At 35.6% G+C, this 21,895-nt stretch overlaps 1 protein-coding gene and 1 long non-coding RNA gene across 3 annotated transcripts in view; one reads left to right on the top strand and one right to left on the bottom strand.

Moving 5' to 3' along the window:
• LOC108976001 overlaps positions 1–21,895 on the top strand; it is a 424,947-nt gene that overhangs the window by 68,557 nt on the left and 334,495 nt on the right. The gene's annotated exons all lie outside the window — the stretch shown is intronic.
• LOC108975999 (netrin-A) overlaps positions 1–21,895 on the bottom strand; it is a 192,714-nt gene that overhangs the window by 59,007 nt on the left and 111,812 nt on the right. For both annotated transcript variants that reach the window (XM_018944867.1, XM_018944868.1), the window contains exon 2: positions 1,641–1,829. In XM_018944867.1, the coding sequence (XP_018800412.1) occupies positions 1,641–1,829 (189 nt within the window). The remainder of the gene's footprint in view (positions 1–1,640; positions 1,830–21,895) is intronic.

The following is a 21,895-nucleotide window of genomic DNA, read 5'->3' on the forward strand; positions in this document are numbered from 1 at the left end:
TAAAATTTTTCCACTGGACGCTTAATTGTTGATCTGACAGGGCGATTTTAATGACCATAAATTGAACGTAGCGTTGCTAGAGTTGAGGTTACTGACTCCGAATATCGGTAGTAAAGTTGAATAATTTTGACTCGTGTTGGATCGTATATTTTTTCACAATGAAATGGCAAACCTTACTGCTAAAAGGGAGGAAAAAATATTGCGCCGTTTTCTGTCCCCATCGGTCTACTTTTATAGGGTTATTGAAAAAACTACTGACCTACCTTTAGAACAATCAGACTTAATTTAAATGTTACTTTTATATATTAGTTATTAATTTAGTATGTTTTTTCTTCCATTAGCTTTATCAAACTTAATAAAAATATTTACGAAATTATTTCTTGTCTCAAATTCAGATTCTTGAAACCGAATACCCACAGCGATTCTTATCTGCGCCTTTTACATATTGTTTTTGTTTACATAATATACATATAATGTTTTGATTTTATTTCGCTTGTTGCTAATGAATAAATTAATGTGCAGCAAATTTATGTCACACAACTCGGGCGGCAAACACTTATCGCATTCACTTCATCACAAATTAATTAATAGTTGCTAAAAAGCTACGAAATTCCTGTTTCAACTTCCATTATTTTACGAGTGTTAAATTGATTTCTATTGGTGATCATAAGTGCAAGCGCATCGGTTTGTTAAAAATATACATATGTAAATAAAAATCAGCTATCAGTTTATTTAAAAAGCACACAACAAAACAGAAACTTAAGAGCTAAGTGGCCAGACTTATGCATATTTATGACATGTAAATATGTATTTAAATGTTTTTTGGATTAGCATTATTGTATGTATACTATGTATGTTTGTGTGTGTTCAACAATTTGCCACTCACCGAACGCCCATAAATAATTAGGCGTAGCGCAGCTGTCGTCGCAACAGCAAAAAGAGTAATAATGCTAGCAACAACAACATAATAATTATAACAACAACAAGCAAAAATTAATGCTAAATAGCCAAGGAGTCCAACTGTGCGCGCTTTGTAAAATCTGTCAATATTAATTTATCTAAAAAAATTTGAAAATCGAGAGCGTCGTTCCATCGCTCAGCGATTGGCCGTTTGGCGGCATCAGCAAATGCCACAAATATTTTAATGGCCCCATTTAAATTAGTGTCTAATTGTCATTGTTGAAATTAGCGGCAACCCATAAATGTTGCCACAAATTTTTATATGATTTTTTCTCCTTAATTTTTTGACTTTTATTGCATTGTTCATTAGGAACGGTAGCAGTGTTATTACTTTTACTTGTTATGTCGCGATTTTGTTGACTTCATTTGAGAAAAACAAAAACTTTTATGTTTGTAAATATTTATGGATTCAATTAGGTGGTGCTTTAAAGATATAACCAAATATTTTTATATTTTTTTAAGTTGGGGCGAAATTTTCAGTAAGCTTTTATTAGAAAAAACTGAGGGAGCTCGTAGAGTTTTTCAATGACATCATTATTTTTTTATATGAGATCCCGTATATTCTCTAAGGCATAAATTTGAAGTGAAATATTTTTATTCTCTCACATATTTTAATAGCTTATGATAGCTATAAATCCACTTTTTCTCCTTTTTAAATTAAAATAATTTGTCCTACTCACGTTTGCATACACGATGATGATTCAGTTTCTTAGTTGGATCACGGTAGTAGCCTTCCTTGCAGTAGTGACAGTGTCGTCCAGTGGTAAAGTGCCGACAATTTACACAAACTCCGCCAGAGATACGTCCGGAGAGCTTAAATAGTTCCATATTGAAGCGACATTGTCGAGCGTGGTTGTTGCAATTGCAGACTGTGAACATTAGAAGAAATGCAGATAATTAAAATTATTATATAAAACTTGAATGGTAACATATATCCTACTTATATAAGGGGTAATCCATTTCGAGGTTCCCTACTTTTTTTTTTAAGAAAAAACACATATACCTAAAATTTAATGGGGAATGGATCTTTTACGTTACATATTGTTTTTTTATAATATATAAATCAAGTACTACTAAAGTTATGTATATTGAATAAAACCTTATAGGAATAGTGCGCCTAAAGTATGACAACTCACGTCTAAAGATAGTCACAATCGGAGCATAACTTTTCTCTGATGCCGAATATGTAGTCCTCGTATCTTCTTCTGTCTTTCTACCGAAGACCGTTCCGGTTTTCGTAGACCCGACTGTCTTGGGAACGGTATCTATCTATAAAAAAAATCTATTTCTGATAATGATATGCGCTTGTGTTTAGCTTATATAGTGTTGCAATAATTCGGTATGCGATTTCGCTAAGTACGAAAACAATGTCCCTAAATGTATGCTTTAGTTAGATTTGTGACTTCAGTAAAAATTAAATATTTCCTCGTTATTAATATCTTGTTCTTCATTCTTGCTTAATTGTCTTTCTGTGTTTTTAGGAAGAGTAAAGTACTTAAATCCTTTCTATATAAAATAAAGAAAGTCTTTGCAAGTTCCTAACAGCAATAGCCTAGTACACCAAATTCGCGCTGGGAAAAAATATTCTACGGATATGTAATTGTTTGTAAAGACGCTTGGTGTGAAAGCTTAGAAAACTAACTGAAGTGTCTCATCGTGTTCATTGTCTAGCATATCGATGTATTCTCTTTTTAATTTTTTTGATAAATAAAACGACATTATTAGTCTTCTATTAGTTTTTTTTTTATCATAAAATCTTCAATTGAACCATTAATTTACATTTTATAAGCTGTTCCAATACATTGCTTTATCCTTTGCTTTACTACTATTACTATTAAATAAGATTATATTTCAAAATATTTCTAAAACTGTTTAGTTCATACAGTGTTTCATAAGATTAGGTATGTGACTTCGCTAAGTACGCTAACTATGCCCCTAAATGTATGCTTCAAATAGTAGTGTGACTTGGGTAAAAATTAATTATTTCCTTCTTCTCATTGATATTTAATTGTCTTCGCGTTTTTACTTTTTTTTGAAAAATAATCTTAAAGTACTAAAATAAATCGTTTCTAGCTAAAACAAAGTCTACACAAGCTTCTAAATAATCTTCTTCTGATAAATATCAACAAAACATGACAAATGTTTACCTAACGAAAACCACAGATGAATAAATCCACAAAGTAACATATAAATCACTTTTTAAATATATTTGTTTAGCATGTAAATGTTGAGTGATTGACACCCGAGGCAACCCACCCGAGAGTAGCGAATTAGTATGTATTGAATTCCTGCGGCTTCCTGGCCAAAATACATTGTCAAGTAAATCCCTTAAATAAATATGTTCTTTTTTTTCAAAAAAATACGCACAACTGTTTGACTTTTGCATGCTGTCAGTGTGGCATTAGCTGTTACTGTTGTTGTTGCGGCTGGTACAAAACATACAACCGCACAGTTGGCATTTTCAGAATTTTTTCCGCCTAAGCTGTTGATAGCTTTGGCATTTAATGTTTGTTGCCGTTAATTTCCCTGGAGTGTAATGTGTAAATCTCTATTATCAGAACAACAGCAACGTCAGAAACATGAAATACCGGCAGAAAAACATGAATAATTGACAGTGTTGCCGGAATTGATGAATGTTTAGTGATTAGCATTTAGTGGTGGCAAACTTTTACTTATTGTGTAATATTTACATTTATCCGGCCTGCCACATTTATCATAGCGTCGTTTAATGACCACAATGACGAGCCGTGCCTCTTCTTGGCACTCCGGATTTCACCTGGTATCACCAATGGGGTGGATTTACATTTTTTGTACTTCGTTGATTTCATTTTTTCACATTCAATATACAAATTTATTCTTATGCAAATTGCACTGGCTTATCGGTGGCTAATCAATAGCGCCAGCACAGCGCAACGTTTGACATTATAACGCGATTTCGATTGATTGTGGACAATAAAAAGAAGAAATGTGTTGGAAGAGAAGAAAGTATGGAAAAAACAGCAATAATGGGACTAGAAATTTGTAGAGAGGAGTTAAGTAATAAATAATGATTGCCTTGGTAATTTAGGCTTTGAACCAAGGTGCAATTGTAGGAATATTTATTTATCTCGCGATTATGAGGGCTTTTCGTAATTTTTTCTTAAACATCTATGGAATTAGAAGTTATTTGATAAAGTGCAGTGAAGTGAGGTGAATTTGTTTATAAAAAGTAAGTTCTTTACTTACTTACCAAATGAATTTCTTTCGCTTTAAAGATATCTTCGTTCCATAGAACGCACTTTACCAATCAATCCACCTTTCACCTTTTGCAATTCTCAAACCTGTCGGAATAGTTTTTTCCGGTTAGATCTCTTTTCTTCGGTTTTTTAACTCCTCAATCGTGCAAAAATGGCGACACCGCATTAGGCTTTTGAGTTTACTAAATAGCCCGAAGTCTGACGGAGTCAAAGATCGAATACGGTAGTTGCCGAACGATAAGGGTCGAGATTTTGACAAAAAAATCGCTAAGAACCAATGCAGTATGTCATTCTGGTTGTTTCAAATGAATATCCTGAAGGAAACGACGCATAACGCTGAAATAATATTCTCTATTAACAGTTTGAGCCGGCGGCAGGAATTCAAAGTAGACCACACCCCGATAATCATCTCACTTTTGGATCACAGTATTATATTTTCATGGGATGTCTTCTCTCGTCACTTCTATGGATCATCGCTGGCAAAGATTTTCGGAAAAAAAGCTTGAGGAAGCTAACTGCCGTGAAATGGCTTTTACAGATGACATAGCTACTGTGTTTAACGGGAAATTTCTAGATACAATGTGTAGTTAACTCAAACGTAATTCAGGGTTAGGAATCTTTCATGGGATCCTTGTATCGAAGAAAGAGCAAGAATCATCGTTCTTTGCTTTTATGAGTCCATTGCAAAGCCTATAACGTGGAAGGAACTGGAAAAAACTACGCTTACGAAGAAGTTAGTAATTGTTTAACCCAAGGCTCTCAGAGGCTACAAATCATCCGTGGATATATAAAGGTGTGTGGCCGCAAAAGCTGATCCGGCTTGAGATAAGCAAAAGATGACTGCGAGCGAAAGTACTCTGGAATCCCCGTAACCACTCTGATAGTAGGGCGGCTATGTTAGTCTTCAACACTTTGATCGAACACTCGAGACTTGTGAGAGATATCTCGACTCCATATCTCGCATCGAGTTACGTGATGATTAGACCGGTTTAGGTGCGTGGTCAAATTGCATTTGAACTCTTCTTTTAGAAAAGTTCGCCTTCAAATAGTTATTGGAGTTCTAATTGATTACCTATTCAAATTTATGCGTTAATATTGAAATTTTCGCACCAGATGCCAGCCGTATTCGTCGAAGCTGCTTAGAATATGATGAGATAGAATCATCTGAACTCTTCTTTAGCAAATGCCCCGCCAAGGCTGAACTAACTCGGATTTTAATCTTTAGGCAACCAGTGGAAATGGGTGCACTTGAAAAAAAGTACCTCGGGAGATTTGTGATAGATTCAAGACGCTTTGTCAAGATTTAATATCCAACTACTACAGGAGTATTTAGCCGGCTTCAAAAAAAAAATTGTATTGAACAGATATAACTGGGATTCGTCGCCGTCTTAGAGAATCAGTCATCTAACATGACCTAATCTAACTTACTGCATTACCGTTTCACAATACCTCCTTTTCGTAAATATATTCATTAGACTTTTGAAGAAAAATGTAAAAATACCTACGAATTAAAATCTAGCGGAACATTGATGGCCAATAATGAATTCTTATATTGTCTATGTTCAGTGGACACCCCTTGAATTAAGCGCTCTAAAATGCAATATATCACACAGTAAGGCGTTCCAAAGCATTTCATGTTGGATTAAAAATGTAAACTTAAACATTTCCAACGCATTGACGTATGCTAGATTATGTTTAAATAGCAGCGTTAATTAGCTTTAACACCTCTATTTATTGCAGGCGAAATTCCTCAGGCATTTCATGTGCCACACTGATTTATGCTTTTCCAGCAAAATATATTTTTCAAAGTTTATTTTTTTGTGACGAAACACCTTTTCTCAACTAAATGGTATACTTAGTGGCTGGCTTCATTCATATTTATTTGGTTACCTTCTTCACTCGCCATAATTTCTGTGCTTGTTTACCTTTTTATAGTTTACAGCTGGCCGTTGGAGTGCTAATTGCTTTGAAAATGCTTTTAAATGCTCTTTGCAAATTGTTAAGGTACACACACACACTTCACTGCAGCAAACTTTTTGAGCGAAAAGGCGTCAGAAAATGTTTTCAAAACTATTTAGTGGAGCATATTAGTTTGGTGGCAGCTGTTTTTTTAAGCACCTGCCAGTTTTTGACATTGAAATTTTGCTCCAAATTTAAATATTTATTTTTACAAATCGTTGTTTGTATGTTTGCTTTCATTAATTCTACATTAGTTTTAATATTTGAGTTGCTTTTTCAGACATTGCGATGTAAAAATCTATTATTAATTAGACTGATTTCATTACTCCATGCAAGTTCTCACTTTCATTGCGAGAAGTGAAAGTTTTAGCACCGCATCTCATTAAATTGAAATGCAAAAGCCTGTTAAGTCAATATTTGTTGTAGAGCTATTCATATTGTGATGTTATTAGCATTAGGCTAACGAAAATTTAATTCAACTGAATATAAAATGTTCAGTTAAAGTACATGATATCTTCCATTACACCAACAACTATCAATTTTAAATGAATTAATTTCATATTTTTGAGCTCAGCATAATTCTATAATGTTTCACCTAAACGAGTCACGGTATGGTGCCGACAGATACTTTCCTTCAATTCGAATTACTCTCGAACAAATTACTTTAAAAAATATTTTTTAAGCCAGTTTTGATAACCGAGAATATATATTTCGTACACTCCAATAACGCTGTTGGCATGCAAAATTGTTTTATTACGTATGAATATGCGAAATACAGAATTCACGTTTTACCTTAGAATTGCAGTGACCAAAAAATGTTTCATCCGGCAATCCCCGAAATACAGATATTTTTCAGAAAATCTCAATATTCGCTTGAAATCTACTTTTGAAAGCAATATTGATTTTATAGATGTCAAGGTCCAGCGGTAACTTAAACAACATAAGGTCTATTAAAAGGAAATCCATTATTTTTCCAATAAATGGATTTAGTTATTTTTTTCCAGCAGTAGATTGACGAAGTCGCACGATTGGGAGTCACCTTATCTGAAACCTCGTTTGGTATCGAACGGTTCGGAGAGGTCCTTCCCGATCCTGACGGAGTTGTTGGTATTGCTCAATGTCAGTTTACACAGGCGTATTAGCCTGATGTTTGCGGGGATATCAAAAGGGGGTTCTCTCATTCAAGACTGTTGTGACCCTTTCATGGGGGGTGTTTTACGTCCTCGGAGGGAATGATTTGCCTTCTCACAAACGGACTTTTTTGGCTACGCAGAGGATACCTGGTGTAAGACCGGAAGTCGTGAGGTGCTTGAGCTGTAAGTAAAATAAGCGATTCTGGCCACTCCCAAGTGAATGACGCTCAGAGAACTTTTTTCACTTGCGTGAATTTCTTGGATTTCATGGATTCATCCTCCTCTACACATTACTCTATTCCCCGATTTGTGTTACAGTACTTTAATGGCCATATGTACAGAAACCGGTTTGGAGCTATTTAAATAAGGGTCGATACAAAAATGAGGTCGATGTAAGGGTCCACGCGAGATCCATACGAGTTAACATAAAAAGACATAGATCATATGCCTCAGACACCCAAAACCGATTCATTTCTGAAGCGGTTTGTTATAGGTGACGAAAAGTGGGTCACTTACGCTCAGCACATACAGTAACCAAGCCGGAAAGGTCTCCTGTATGTTTGGTGGGATTGATGGCTAAATCCTCTAAAAAGAGGAAAAGGCCCAAACTCTTAATTCAGATATATACCATCACCTTTTTGGACCGTTTGAAGCCAGCTATTGCTTTAGGCTTTAGGTAATAGGAGAGGAATTGTGCTTTATAAAGACTTTTCTTGGCTATAGACATCGTGACTGACTTGTTAGAAGCTTCAAGAGCTTGGTTGTGAAGTTCTTAGACATCCACCTTATACCATAGTACCGGGCCCTGTACCGACCGAATACAACTTGAATGATTTGCAGGTGAATGATTTTGCATGTGGAAAATTCACCTCAAGACATGATTGTGCAAGTCGCCCCATCCAACTTTTTGCTAATAGAAACGGAGGTTTTTATGAGAGAGGAAACTGTCTGCAAAATGGTCATCGATTCAATGGTGCATATTTGATATAAGTCGGATCATTGTAACTATGCTAACTGAAACTTTTAAAAATAGTGGATTTTTTTACTAGGCCTGAATTCAAGGATCATATTTATTTCATACTTCCTCTTTCTAGTTTTCCATACGTCAGGAAAAGTTTCATATTTTACTTTGAAATATAATGAAAGCTGCAAACCGTCGAAAGCATTTTATTTAAATGTATTCCAACTAAATACATAACAATCTCTCCTTGAAAGAAACAATTGCTTTACAATGGTCAGACTTTCATTGATTTGCGGGTGAAAGCTGTGTTTTTCACATGATTTTACAAAACTAATAGATTACACTTAATAATGAATAACAGAATTTTTTCAATGTGTTTCTATTATGAATGAGTCACTTGTCATTGAATTGTCTTCTTAATGCATTATGTCTTCCTAACTAATTTTAGTGGGTGTGTTGTGAGCTTTTTATTATGCTAATTACATCATGCCTATGAAAATGTGAAAGCTTTGTAGTTGAGTGCTTTCAAATATAGCTACTAGTGTGTGATTTATTAGTGACTTTCATTGTAATTTAACTAATCTTAAGAAATTTTTGAATTTTAAAATTGGTTCCAATTAAAGAATGGATGGATCAATGCCTCAATTTAGAAAGCAAATACATAATTTTTTGTTTACGAATTCTAATAATTTTCTTTTTCTACATACATACGAGTATACATTTATCACTGTCAAATAACAAGCGCGTGAGCAACCACGAACCATTTGTAACCAAAAGAGCAAGTACAGTCTCTCGTACGGTAGTTTAAAAATGTTGTAAGTATCAGCGATTAACACCACATGTAACCTAAATTCGGTGAGAGAGAATTTCAACAATACTAAAGTGGGAGTATATTTCATAGAAAAACAAAACAAATGTATTTAGAGCAAAATATGATTTTTTAATATTTTTTTTATAAGTTGTATTTTTGGCCGTTGACAGCTTAGAGGGGTTGCATATGGCGAAAACAAAACAAAAAGTAACAAAAAAAAAAAAATTGTTCTACTTTTATATATGTAAATTATGAAGACAAAATTAAACAACAAACACTTGTCTTTAAACTTTCAAATATTGACTTAAGCGCCCTATCAAAGTGATAGCTTGAGCCTTTAGTCTGCAAACAAGTTAAAACTGGAATTATGTACACTTCACACCTGCTAACAACAKTATTATTATTAGTAAAAGCTGGTTGACGTTCTAGGTTGGGTAGAGCAAGCAACAAAACAAAAACTTTTCTAAAGCAACAACAAAGAACTTCTCATATAAAGTGCATTTATCATTATGTTGCAGGTAAATATTGGTTAATATGTTTGTTGGAACACAACAACAGCAAGCAAATCTATCTAAAACAACAACAACAACTAATATTTGCGATGAAATTTATAGAAGAAAATAGARAACAACTTTAAAAGAATAATGAAAATAATAAAATTAGAAAGATAATCTGAGCGCGCAGAGCGAAGAAAGAGAGAGTGCTTCTGAGGCGGCACAGGTGCAACCTGCAATGAAGCCACCAACAGCGCCAACACGCCATCGTAAAAGTTTAACTGATTGCTTGACTTACTAACTGTCAGTTTCAGTGGCTGTTTGCTTGGTTGCTGCCGTGTCTTGACTTTATCTGGCGCGACTTGATTCAGCCAGCTGGTTGCTTCGTGTGAAATGGAAGTTGAATCCGTGTTAGAAATAAAGAAGATAATTAATTTTAATGCGTTAATAAAGATCGATGCACCAACGAGATGCGCAGACATGCAGCAACACAAACACACACACAAACATATATGTATTTACATATGTAAATAAGCCGGCCACAGCAGTTTGCAGCAGCTTCTATGTTCTGCTGCATTAGCTGGTGGCACGCTAAGGCGCTGCATGCCGCGCTGCCAATCTGAGTGGTTGTTAGATGACGCTTGCATCCAGTTAAACAGTTCATTGAATGTGTGTGTGTGCTTTTAAACAAAAATAAAAGATTAAAAATGCTGAAGAGAAGGTAAAACAAATATTTAAGAAGAAGCTGGAAAAGCCAGCCACGCTATGAAAACAAATGAAAGCGTTAACTATAAATCTTCATTAAAGAATGTGTTCTTCTTTTCTCGTTCCCCGCTTGGTCGTAATAAAAATAGAAATATAATAGAGATCTTTGATAACTAGTTAACTTTGTCAGATAAGCAAATTAGAGCGCACCAACAGTTCTTATTGTACTTTGTAATTGTTAGTCTTGATTGGACACTTTTTTCTCATTTTTTGTGTGTGTAAAAGCTATTTGTTAAAATTCTGAATATACTGTAATGTCAATACTGTTCTCAAACTTGTTCGGTATAGCTTTGAAGGTTGCATATTTTGAGGAGCTATTTTCATTTTTTGCAATTGTTGGAATCCCTTTTTCACCGAAAAGTTATTCGCCGTTGAGAGGAAGATATAGTAATCACTTGGGACTAAGAACGGACTATGAGGTGGATGCATCAGGCCAACCAATCAAGCTGCCAGAGCTTCAATATCGAAGTGAGGGCTTGAAGTTGTTCTGATGGAACTCAATTCCTCTGCTCTCAGTAACTATTTGCAGATGGGAATGTGATCCATGAGGGGTTTTGCATTCAAACCAAAAAATTGAACTAGCTTTGGTATCCAGATTTTTTAAGAGGGTATTCAGTTTTTTGAATTTTATTTAAAAAAAAAAAAAATATTTTTACCATCCATTTTTTCATGGTGTTTTTTTTAATACCTTAAGAATACAGAAAAAAAATTTTACAAAAAAATATTAAAAATTAAAATAATTAGAGGAGGGAGAGAGACAGGTGTAAAAAAAAAATGTCGCATCCTGGGGACATTGATCCTGACTCTACTGGTGGTCTGAAAAAAAAAAAAAATCAAAAGAAATTCTTAATTAGTAAGGATGCTGTTATAGTCCCTACCTCAGGGAACACGAAATTTTTTTTTTTTAAATGACGACTGCCTGAAAATAAAAATAATTTTTTACGCTTTTTTTTTGTGAAATTCCTGAATTTTTTTTTTCAATATTAAAAACAATGGATCGAGGATTATATAAAGATAAAGGATAAAGGATTATATTAAGAAAGTTCACACAAAATTTCAAGTAAATCGGTTGCACAGAACTTGAGATAATGCCGGTACCGTGTGGAAAAAAGTAGTTTCGAGAAAAACGCGTTTAAAAAAGGAGTCTACCTACCTACCGGGCTAGGTACTTTTTTAATCTTTTTAATTTTTTAAAATCCTTTGGGGGATATGTTCTTAACGGTCTAAACTTTAAATATATGAAAAAAATTGATTTTTTCAAAATTTTAGATTTGCGAATCCTTAACTCCAGGCAAAACGAATCAGGACTTACATAATGGTCGGACTCAACGATTTCCATTTGATATCCAATTTTTGTTATCTAAATTTCCGGAACGGAATCGACAAAACCGAAATTGCGAGTGATTGTTTCGATGATGTGGTTGTCGCTGTCTGGTTTTGGTTTTTGAATGTATTGGAGAAAAACTATAACATCCATCTGCTCTTTGCTAGTGTCCATCTTTGACACATACTCAAACAATTAATTTTGATGTAGATATGAAGAAGTTTGTTCGAAGCACAAAAAATATAAAATTTATCATATTAGTGCGCTTAGCAGGCGTTGGATGACAACCCATTGCTGTGAACCTGCGAAATGTTTCTAGAATAGACTGGAATATATTAGCTTTACTGAACTATTTGCCCTTAGAACAGTTAATTGTTTTTACTGGATTTTCATTGGATATTGGGTAACAGGAACTCAAGTTGTAAGGCTGAAAATATATTCGGACGTAAATTGTCAAGGTGGTTTGGAAGAAAATGAGCTAGAAACATCTAGGAACTTTTCCTCATATTTTCCCAGAAACAAATCGGCACTCTTACTTTCGGCGAATTGGGAAAAATAGCCGAGACTGACATTAGCCGCCACAATAAACTTATGAGTGGTCAAGGCGCTTTGTCGATTTATCAGCCCTTTGACTACAAATTTTTAGGCGTTATAGGTACCATAACGGACCAACGCTATAAGTTCTCCACATGTGATCCCTGTTAGGACCTAACTTAACCGTAACCTAACTTAATCTTCTTTATAAGGTAGTCATTAGAGATTCAGTGGGAAGTTTTTTATTCACCGGTGTTACCATAGCTTTACGAATATCTGATTTCTTTCTCCACACGAATGGTGATTAATTCGATCTTCTTGATTGAGTCTTAATTCCTTAAGCAACTTTCGATTAAATGAATACACTCGAACTCGCCAGCTCCATTTACTCCATTCACGTATTTACGTATGGTTATAAAGAATACTGATATAAGCACAATAAAACATATCTCGAAGACTTCTCAAATGATAACATGCCATATTTCTAAATACTATATGAGAACAATTAACAAAGTAACTCATCGCCAAATACTTATCTAACATGATCTAAATTATCGGAGAAACGCTGGACTTAAGAGTCCCTAAATACATCTTTGTTTTTCTATTTCCCCTCGGAAGGCGATGAGTGCGAGATTTTTGATCGATCTCACTTTCATTGAGCACTTTACAAGTCCATGAAATCTTCATAATATAATATATTTAATTTAATCGCTGTATATTTCTGATTTATTATGTGTCCAGCCTTAGTTTTTTATATCCATAAGAGCAGTTTGAAGTATTCATTTAATGTTCTGTAATTAAATATTCAGACATATGTATTTTCCAAATTAACTGAAAAATATAAGTAAAGTTCGATTCTGTGCTCTTTTTATTGCTTTATTCAAACCCCCCTTAGGATATAAACACATTTTGTACTTTTAGTAAACTTTTGCTTACTATTCTCACCCTTCTATGCGTTTTATTTTTGATTTCCGTTTTTTGAACGAATTTTAATGATTGTACAAATTAGCAAAGCAATAGGTAATTATGGCAACTTGAGTTGAATCTACACAAATATATGTACATAYATACATTTGACTGCCGACATGCAACAAAATCTTCATATTTTGTTCTGGGTGTGATTGTATGTCACTTAGTACCAGTATTTCCTCGATCCCATATAAATATTTGCCCACCTTGCATAGCATAGCACAGTGTTGCATTTGCTTATGTGTAGATATGCATGTAAGTTTATTAGCTTTAACAACAGTTGCAGCTTTGCTCCATTGCACTTGGCAAATGTCAGCCAGTAATGACGTTTACATTAGACGTTTACTCACTTTGATTAATGAGCAATGAGTGCTGTTGTCACAAACACTTGAACGATCCAAATAATGTTTGGGAAATTAGAGAAAAAGTCAACTTGATGGTGCGCCACTTTTGTGAATGTTTTTGTTACACAGTGAGAAGTGTTTGGTTCTTTACATATATAGTATTTTATTTTTAAAAGTATTACACTAAGTAGCTTGAAAACTTCGCCTCATTAGCTTCGCTTATTCAAAAGCAATTTCTGAATGTTCTGATTCTTAATTGATTGATTACGTAGATTGCCTCTTATATTTCGGGATTTGGAAACACTAGTGTTGCACTTTGGAAGCACACAAATTTATCGTAAAGTTTGGCATTTCTGACGGAATTGCAAACTGAGAACGTTTTCATATATGAGCGCTACTTATGTTGTTTACAGTAACTTAAAATATTCTTATCGACCAAAAAATAGACTTTAATCGCGAACATTTTTCACAACATTTTCGACTTGGGCTAACTCATTAAATTTTTGACGATTAAACTCCCTCAAGGATCAGTGTTTGTCGATGGAGTGGTGAATTTAATCTAGGTCGTGGATGAGTCCAAGACAACTTTTGTCGATGGAATGGTGAATTTTATCCAGGTCGTGGATCACCTGGGCAAGACAACTTTTGGTAAAGTCGTCCTAGATCAGTTGTTGTTCCGGATCAACCGCCGAAGACGGATCACTCTTTACCACGACCATGCTAGCTTTCACACATTGACTGAAACAACTGTATTTTTGTGCGCTCAAAACATCGATTTGATGAGCCATGGAGTTGATGATGTCGGGCCTCCAAAATATTAATTTCAAACACAGCAGTATTTACATATGTGAACTGAGAGCATGCTCAATAGAGGTACGTCAATGCTTATACATATAACCGGAGAGTATGAGTTCCTGGTTTAAAGACCGCTTGAGGGTATATTTTATGGTTTTAAAAAATCATTTTGTCATATAAAAGTCCAGAGGATGGAGCCATGTGTAGAAGTTCATGGAAGTGACGAAAGGTCTCTGAGTGCCGTTCACTTGGAAGTGTCCAGAAACGGTTCTTTCACAAATGGCTCAATTAGCCTCCGACTTCCGTTCTGAGACCAATTATCATCACTGTAGCCAAAATACATCAGCTTGGAGGTGAGCTAAACCCTAATTGTTCTCAGTGAACATAAGCCTGGCCCTTGCATACTAAGGGAGTGCCACTATTTAAGATGGAAGGTACTGAATTTAATTAAAATGTCAACTACAAGCTAACTGTAAAGTAGGTACCTTAACCTTTTACTTATTCTTGTATTAATTTTATATTTAATTCATGCAACTGAAGGTCAACTTAAGTGAATACTTAGGCGTGCGCAGCGATATTGACTAAAAACTGCGCTCATATCCGCAGGCCTCCCAGGCACACACCTTCCTTCCTTTCGCTCGGTGATGGAATGCATTCGTAAGCTTCCAAATCAACCTGCATTTGCAGACGATATTTGACTATTGGAATGCGCGAGGCAGCAGACATACAGACAAGTCACCGATGATGCACTCTATGCAAAGCAAGAGTTTAACCCTTCACTAACAACGCCGCTAAAAAAATTGCCAAGTTGTAATGAAAACATGTCACCAATGGAGTTGGATTGAGTGGATCGGTTTGGTTTGAAGTACTCGCATACTTTTCCCTCGCGCTGTTTTCCCTCGTCTATGGATTTATAGTCACTTTGAGGCGGACTGTCAGACAGCCAGTCCGTCCGTCCATCAGTGGTTCGTCATGAGAACAGGTTATGAATGTCATTTTCAAGAGTTGGAAAATTATCACTCGACGACGCTTTGATTGCTGTTTGACGCACTCGATTGGGCGACATGCCACCGCCTGTGTGTGTGTGTTCTGTGCGTTCGCAGCATTCGTTTGTCTGTGGCAATGAATGAATGAAGACGAATGAGATTACTTCGCTTGGTAGGTCGGTCGGTGTGGCGGCAATTGGTAGCGACGGGGCGCCAATGCCAATGTCAGCGACATTGACAAATTGACGTAGTCACATGATTGCCTAGCGCAGCGATGAGCAGTTACAAAAGTCGGTTGTTTGAGTGGATATCTGTAATATACAGTTAAAGTGTGTGCAACTTGTGGCATGCCACATGCGGCTGTGACGTTGCCATTGTCACTGGTTTTTCCATATCAAGTGGCTGGCGGTTTTCAGTCAACTGCTTGGTCATGGCTCTGCGCTGACATTCGCTGCACCGTTTGTGGCTGATATTGGTTTTATGCATTCCTGCCAATTTGGTTGTTGCACATACACCATACATACAAGTGTGTACTATTTGTCTGCGAAGACTCTGTTACGTGAGAGTGGTGTTGGTTTTCTATGATTGATTGCGTTTGTTTGGCGTTTGAAAGTTTGGAAATTGACGCCACTCGTGGAGCACCTTTGCTTTTGGTTTTTCGTACATGATATGACCCAGCAGGAAGATAATTTGTGTTCTTTGTGTCGAAACAATTTTTAAAAGAAAAAAAAAATTTCGCAAAATACCATCGCTTGAAAAAATACCTTTAAACATTTGCGTATGCCTTGAACCCCGTATATACCATTAAACATATTTGAGTCAGCAAAATTTTTTTCAGGTGTTAGCCTTTGCTAAAATATGCACACATATAGGCAAGGGTTTTTGAGGTATGAGACTTTGCAAAAATATACCTAGATGTGGGACCTAGATGTGGGCAACGTTTTTCTGTTACTTCTATGTTTTACTGATCCTAACTTATATTCTCTACTTTAATGTGAGCGAAAATTACTCGGAGGTTGCCATTAATTTGTCAATTAGTTTTTTTTTTCTCAAAGCTATTCTAAGGATATTTTTTCGAGGCTTTTTCCTGCTAAGAAATTTTCATAGATGTAAAATAGTTAAATTTCAAAATTTTCTTCCGGGCACGTTCTTTAATATGCTGGCTTTCCTTGTGGTCGAAGCTAACTTATGTGTGCAAATTGATATCCGCACAGTGGGGTGCCATCAGAGAAATTCAATTTTAGCTATACTAAATAACCGGTTTTTAAGAAACTTCCTATTTAACCAAAAAAAGATTGTAACCAATTTTCAATATTTATTTTTACAGAAGTTAATTTTGTGATTCATGGCTATTTTTAATATCTTTTACCACTCCTTTTATACAGAGAGGTTTGTTTTGGATACTTTAGGTTTAGAATAAGTAGAAATCAGAAGCGACGAAGACAGGAAAGTACGACGGGTGGGATAGCATGACCCATTTCAAAGTTTCAGTTATGTTTCCACGACCTTGGAAACTTGTGGCGGATGTTATCATATAAAAGTGTTATTTTGCCTAGTCTTTCCGAAAATTGCAAGCGTTTTTCTTTCCACGCTCGACTCAAACGTATAATTTGCGTACGATAGGGGGTTTCTGTATTTTGCCTGGTAATTAGAGCTCAAAATACTCTACACCGAGCAAACTTTTTCACAGCTCCGAGACATTTTCTGCCTTCCACGTGATATTCGTCATTTTTGAGTTTATGAAACCATTCCTGTCACGCTCTTTCACTAATACAAGGTTCACCATAGGTTTCTACAAACATTTGACCCGTCTGAGCTGCATTTTTTCTGAATGAAATGCAAAAGGCAACACTTCCTACAAATGACAGTGACAGCACGAATTTCGCATTTTCGCGCACGAACAAAACAAAGAACAGTAATTATAAACGAGTCAGATTTGGTAAAGCTGTTTCAAGGTTCTTATATAACACATTGAAGACGGCGCGTCACTAAGATGAAACGGCATACTAAAAGCAGCGCCATTCTCAACGTATTAAGTTATTAGTCGACAACACTTTTCTATATCTATCTCTGTCTCTATCTCTATATTTGTCTCTGTCTCTACATCTACCTCTATCTCTATCTCCATCTCCCTATCTATCTTTATCTCTATCTCTACCTCTATATCTATCTCTGTCTATCTTTATATCTATATCTTTAGCCGTGGTTGTGCTGTTGGCTTTAACCTTATTTTCGAAGCACTTACATTTGACTTTCAAAACTGCGATTACTTACTCTAAAAACCCAAAATTGTATACTTTTTCATACTTGATTAACGGTTGTTTATTAAGCTTTATATCTCGCCTGTTGCTCTTTGTTGATGCTGGACGGTTAATCCAGCTTCTAGTAAATATTTTAAGAATTTGATGTAATCTCGCTCAAAGTTTGAAGAGAAAGTTAATATTTAAGATCTTTATAACCCTACTTTAATCAAAATAAAAAAGAAACCAACGCAACAATGCACCAATTTCTTATTGCTTTTATAGTCACGGCTAATCACTTAATCCGATTACTCATCACTGACTATAAACAGTTACTAAGCACGATCGTCGGACACAATTTTCACGCAACAATTGCTAGAAAACCTACGCATTGACGCCAGCATAATTTTCAAATTAATATATAATCAGTTGTTCATCAATGCTGTCCCACTTTCTCACAGGAGAGGAGACTTTGTAAAGTGTTGTGATGTGGCTTTTACTATTCCTCCACTAATCTCTTCGCTTTTCTACGCACGCAATCGTAGCGCCACTTGCACTTGAACGAGCCGGTGGCCAACCTGCTTACAAAAGTGGCGAAAAGAGTAATATTTCAAAATCAGTCAGTTATTTGGCTGTCTAGTATTTAATTGAATGCCACCCTGGTGGGCTGGAGAAATTGCAAAGAATGTAGAAAAAAATAAGAAGATGATAAAATAAAATAGTAATGACAAACCAATCAGCGCTGAGGCTCAGGTGAGACATAATAGTGTCAACTCTAAAAGGTATTTCGGGAGTTGGTAGTGAGTCATATGCTAAAATGATCAGATGTTTGAGTTTGCGCAAAAATATTGACCTATTTGTTAGAACTGATGGGTGCATTCATGATAAAATAGCCATAAACTGGGTAAAAATCTAAATGAAAGCGAAATTGAAAATGCGAATGAAGGAGACATGAAATGGCATGAAGCTGACAGAAAAAATCTTATGATGAATGAATTTCGATTGCAAGGCAATGAATATTAGTGAGAACGATGATTATATGTTTATCAAAGTGCTATTCAAAGTGATGATGATGATGATGGTGATGGCATTAATGATGACTTGCTGGCGAAATTCACTGCCTGTCATTGCAGCATTCAAGGCAGTGATCAGCCGTCAGAGTACTGGCTACTGGCAGATGCATAGCTGTCAGCGCTGAATGATTGATTACCCAACTGAGCAACCGCATTCACCGTGGACGCTTGAAGAAGGTGAAGAAAATTGTTATTGATTGCAAGATGCAGTAGCTGGAAAAGGGTTTTGAATAAATAAGCGTGAAGAAATGAGTTCGAGAAATGAATAATTAGTAAATAATCAGGAGCAATTTGATGGAATATTGGAAGAAACCGTGCAATTACATAAAGTAGCAGTTTTTAAAGCAATAGTTTTGTAGTAATTTTTTTCGTATTTTTTTTTTTTAATAATCCTACTTGAATTTAATTGGTCCGCTCTAAATAAATTAAACTACTTTTAGACTAATATTTCAAACACCTAATTTTCTAAAATTGTCCAGCAAATCCCGCTATATGTAAATACACATTCCGCCAGCGATATGACATACGCTCTGACAGTCTGACTGACAGCTGTGCATATTATGCACTATATTAGCCAGTGTATACCTGCTGTCTGCCGCAACTTTAGCAGCAGCTGCTCGTGCGTTTCGCTGTCAGAACGCATGCAACTCTGCTTAAAATACTGAAATGGCATTCTTCGAAATTTTTATGAATTTTTTTTAGTATTTTTTTGGTGGCGCTTTCACTCTGAATTCATTGCAATTTTATTTATGATAATTTTTCGTTGCTTTCGCATAACCTCAACGGCGCATGTGAATTTTATGACGCTTTTACGCGCCATAAAGTGAAGTAAATATGTCACTTTGAGTGACAGCTGCGTGGCGCGTAGCATGCTTTTCGTGTACCTGTTCCGATTTTGTGGTATTTTTGCATTAAAATTATTGCTCATAATAGCTGTCTTGCGGCTCAGTGGGGCGACTGTGTTGAATTGCTGATAATGTTTTTATTGGTGTAAAAATAGGGGATTACTTTTATTGGTTTTTTTTGTTTGTTTGCTTAAGTTATGAGATCACTTACAATTACGAAGTTAATATTCATAAATATTGAGAGCTCATAAATTATTTTCCAATAAAATTCCCGTGACTAACATATTTCTTTGTCTAATGAGTATTTTCCCTGACACTCTGTCCTATAGTCAATTGTTCGACATGAAATACTGCATTCGAATACATTAGAAACAAATTTTCGCCGATTGTATACAAAACTGACTGCATTCATCTCTTGATTTCTCAACTTTGACTCGGATATAACCGTGCGAACAAGAGAGACTCTTAATTCGAAAATGAACTAACTCATTCGCCATGGTATAGTTTCAAGTGTAAACTATAGTTAGTTTAATTAATATTTAATATGGAGCACAATACGAACACAATAAGTCTTGAAATATGTACATAACTCATTAATAAAAGAGAATTGATGAACATATTTGCTGGTAATATTTGACCCGGTCTGAAAAAAAAACAAATTTTCACATATTTTAATACAATTCATTATTTTCGCCTTCAAAATAGGCTGGTAAGCCAATACAAGCAGACCAACGCTCAATACAACTTTCCATTCCGTACATTCAGCGAATTTTGATTCTTTGGCTTCGGTTAATTTTTGCCCATTGGCTAGATTGTTCGACAGTTTTGAAGTCATATGCATAAATCCACGTCCAATCACCAGTAATTATGCGTTTGATGAATGTAGGGTTTTTCACTTTCGTTGTCAAGCATCTCTTTTTAGACCTTTACTCAAAATCGTTTTTGTAAAAAATGCAGATATTTTGGTACTTGCCGTAGCATTACCCATACTTTGTTGAGTTGATCCATAAGAGTAGTTAAGATCTTTGCGCTGTTTCTTTTACTCTCTTGATGTTAACAGAATGGGACTGAGAATGCCATCTAGCATGAGACAAATTTTTGATGACTTCACGATTTTTGCAGAATGCTTTGTGCCACTCAAATGCTTGTCTGCGTCATAAAGAGACTCCAAAAACCACTTATGCAACATTATCAACGATTGTGAAGTTGTGATTCAATTGAAAACACAAAACGGTAAAAATCGTTAGACAAACCTGTTCCTGTGTACACCTGTTTCCTGTGCTAGCTTGGGCTTTTCCATAGCAATGAAGTTCACAGAGAATTTGGCTAGTTTGATTTTGACAAACTATGGAAGATTCGCTTCAATAGACTCTTTGTTGAAGTTCCACATCTACTAAATTTGGTTTCTGGAGTGATGGTCCATCAACGGATCACTCGAAACTTTTTTATTTCAATTTGTCTATGCTCTATGTTACAATTTAACATTATTTATGTTAGATTGTGATAGAAAAAGTGAAGTTATAATTAACACGTCAGTTATGAGATCCTGAGTTTATTTCGGTCTACCAACGAAATGAGATCGGAAGAAGAGATTTTCTCTGAAACAAGAGCCAATATTAAAAGAATAGAAAAAAGATGGAGATACCCGAGTTTCTAAAGTGAGAAGTTGGAACATATTTTGGGAATCGCAACGTAAAAAAAACACCCCCTAATAAAAAGGCCGCAACAGCCTTGGATGATAGAATCCTCTTTTGATGGCGATTGCAAATGTGTTCCAGATTACACCTGCAATGTCCGGTCGCTTAATGGAAAAGGTGCCGCTGCCCAGCTGGTTCACATCACCGCCGTCCAAGAAACGCGATGAACAGTAGAAGGACTGGGAGGAGTACGCCCTTGTGGCATTTATTACAGTGGTTATATAAAAGAGCGCAAAAGCGCAAATTTGGCGTGGGACTCGTGATATGAGAGAGACTCCATCGCCGAGTTCTGGCATTGACCCCATTTGACATCAAAGTCAAATTCTTCAACATATCGCTGATTTGTGACCACGCCCTAGCGGAAGAGAATAACAATGTGACTAAAGATGTCTTTTAAAAACACTTCAGCATTCCTATGAGAGCTCCCTGGTCCTCGACTCGACTCGGATCACTATTTTGGAGGCTCTGAAGCTGGTTACTGTATAAACTTTATGTAAAACAAAATTCCCAAAATAGAATTCTCAATTTCTTAGTTGATATTTTGCTTAAATAACAAACTCTGTACTTAAGTAAATATTCCCACATATATAATTATTGCCAGTATGGTATACCATTAACATTGAATTTGTTTTCATTTTACACGATTTTTTTTTTTACAGCAAAACCATTTAAAGCGCTTACACCGCTAGCAATTATTAGCCGCTTAGCTGCAATTATATAATCTGCTATACCAATTTCGCTGTTAATTGTTCTATCTGCATACATTAGT

The sequence above is a fragment of the Bactrocera latifrons genome, unplaced genomic scaffold, assembly GCF_001853355.1.
Source record: "Bactrocera latifrons isolate USDA-ARS-PBARC rearing strain unplaced genomic scaffold, ASM185335v1 scaffold_71, whole genome shotgun sequence".
NCBI lineage: Eukaryota > Metazoa > Arthropoda > Insecta > Diptera > Tephritidae > Bactrocera > Bactrocera latifrons.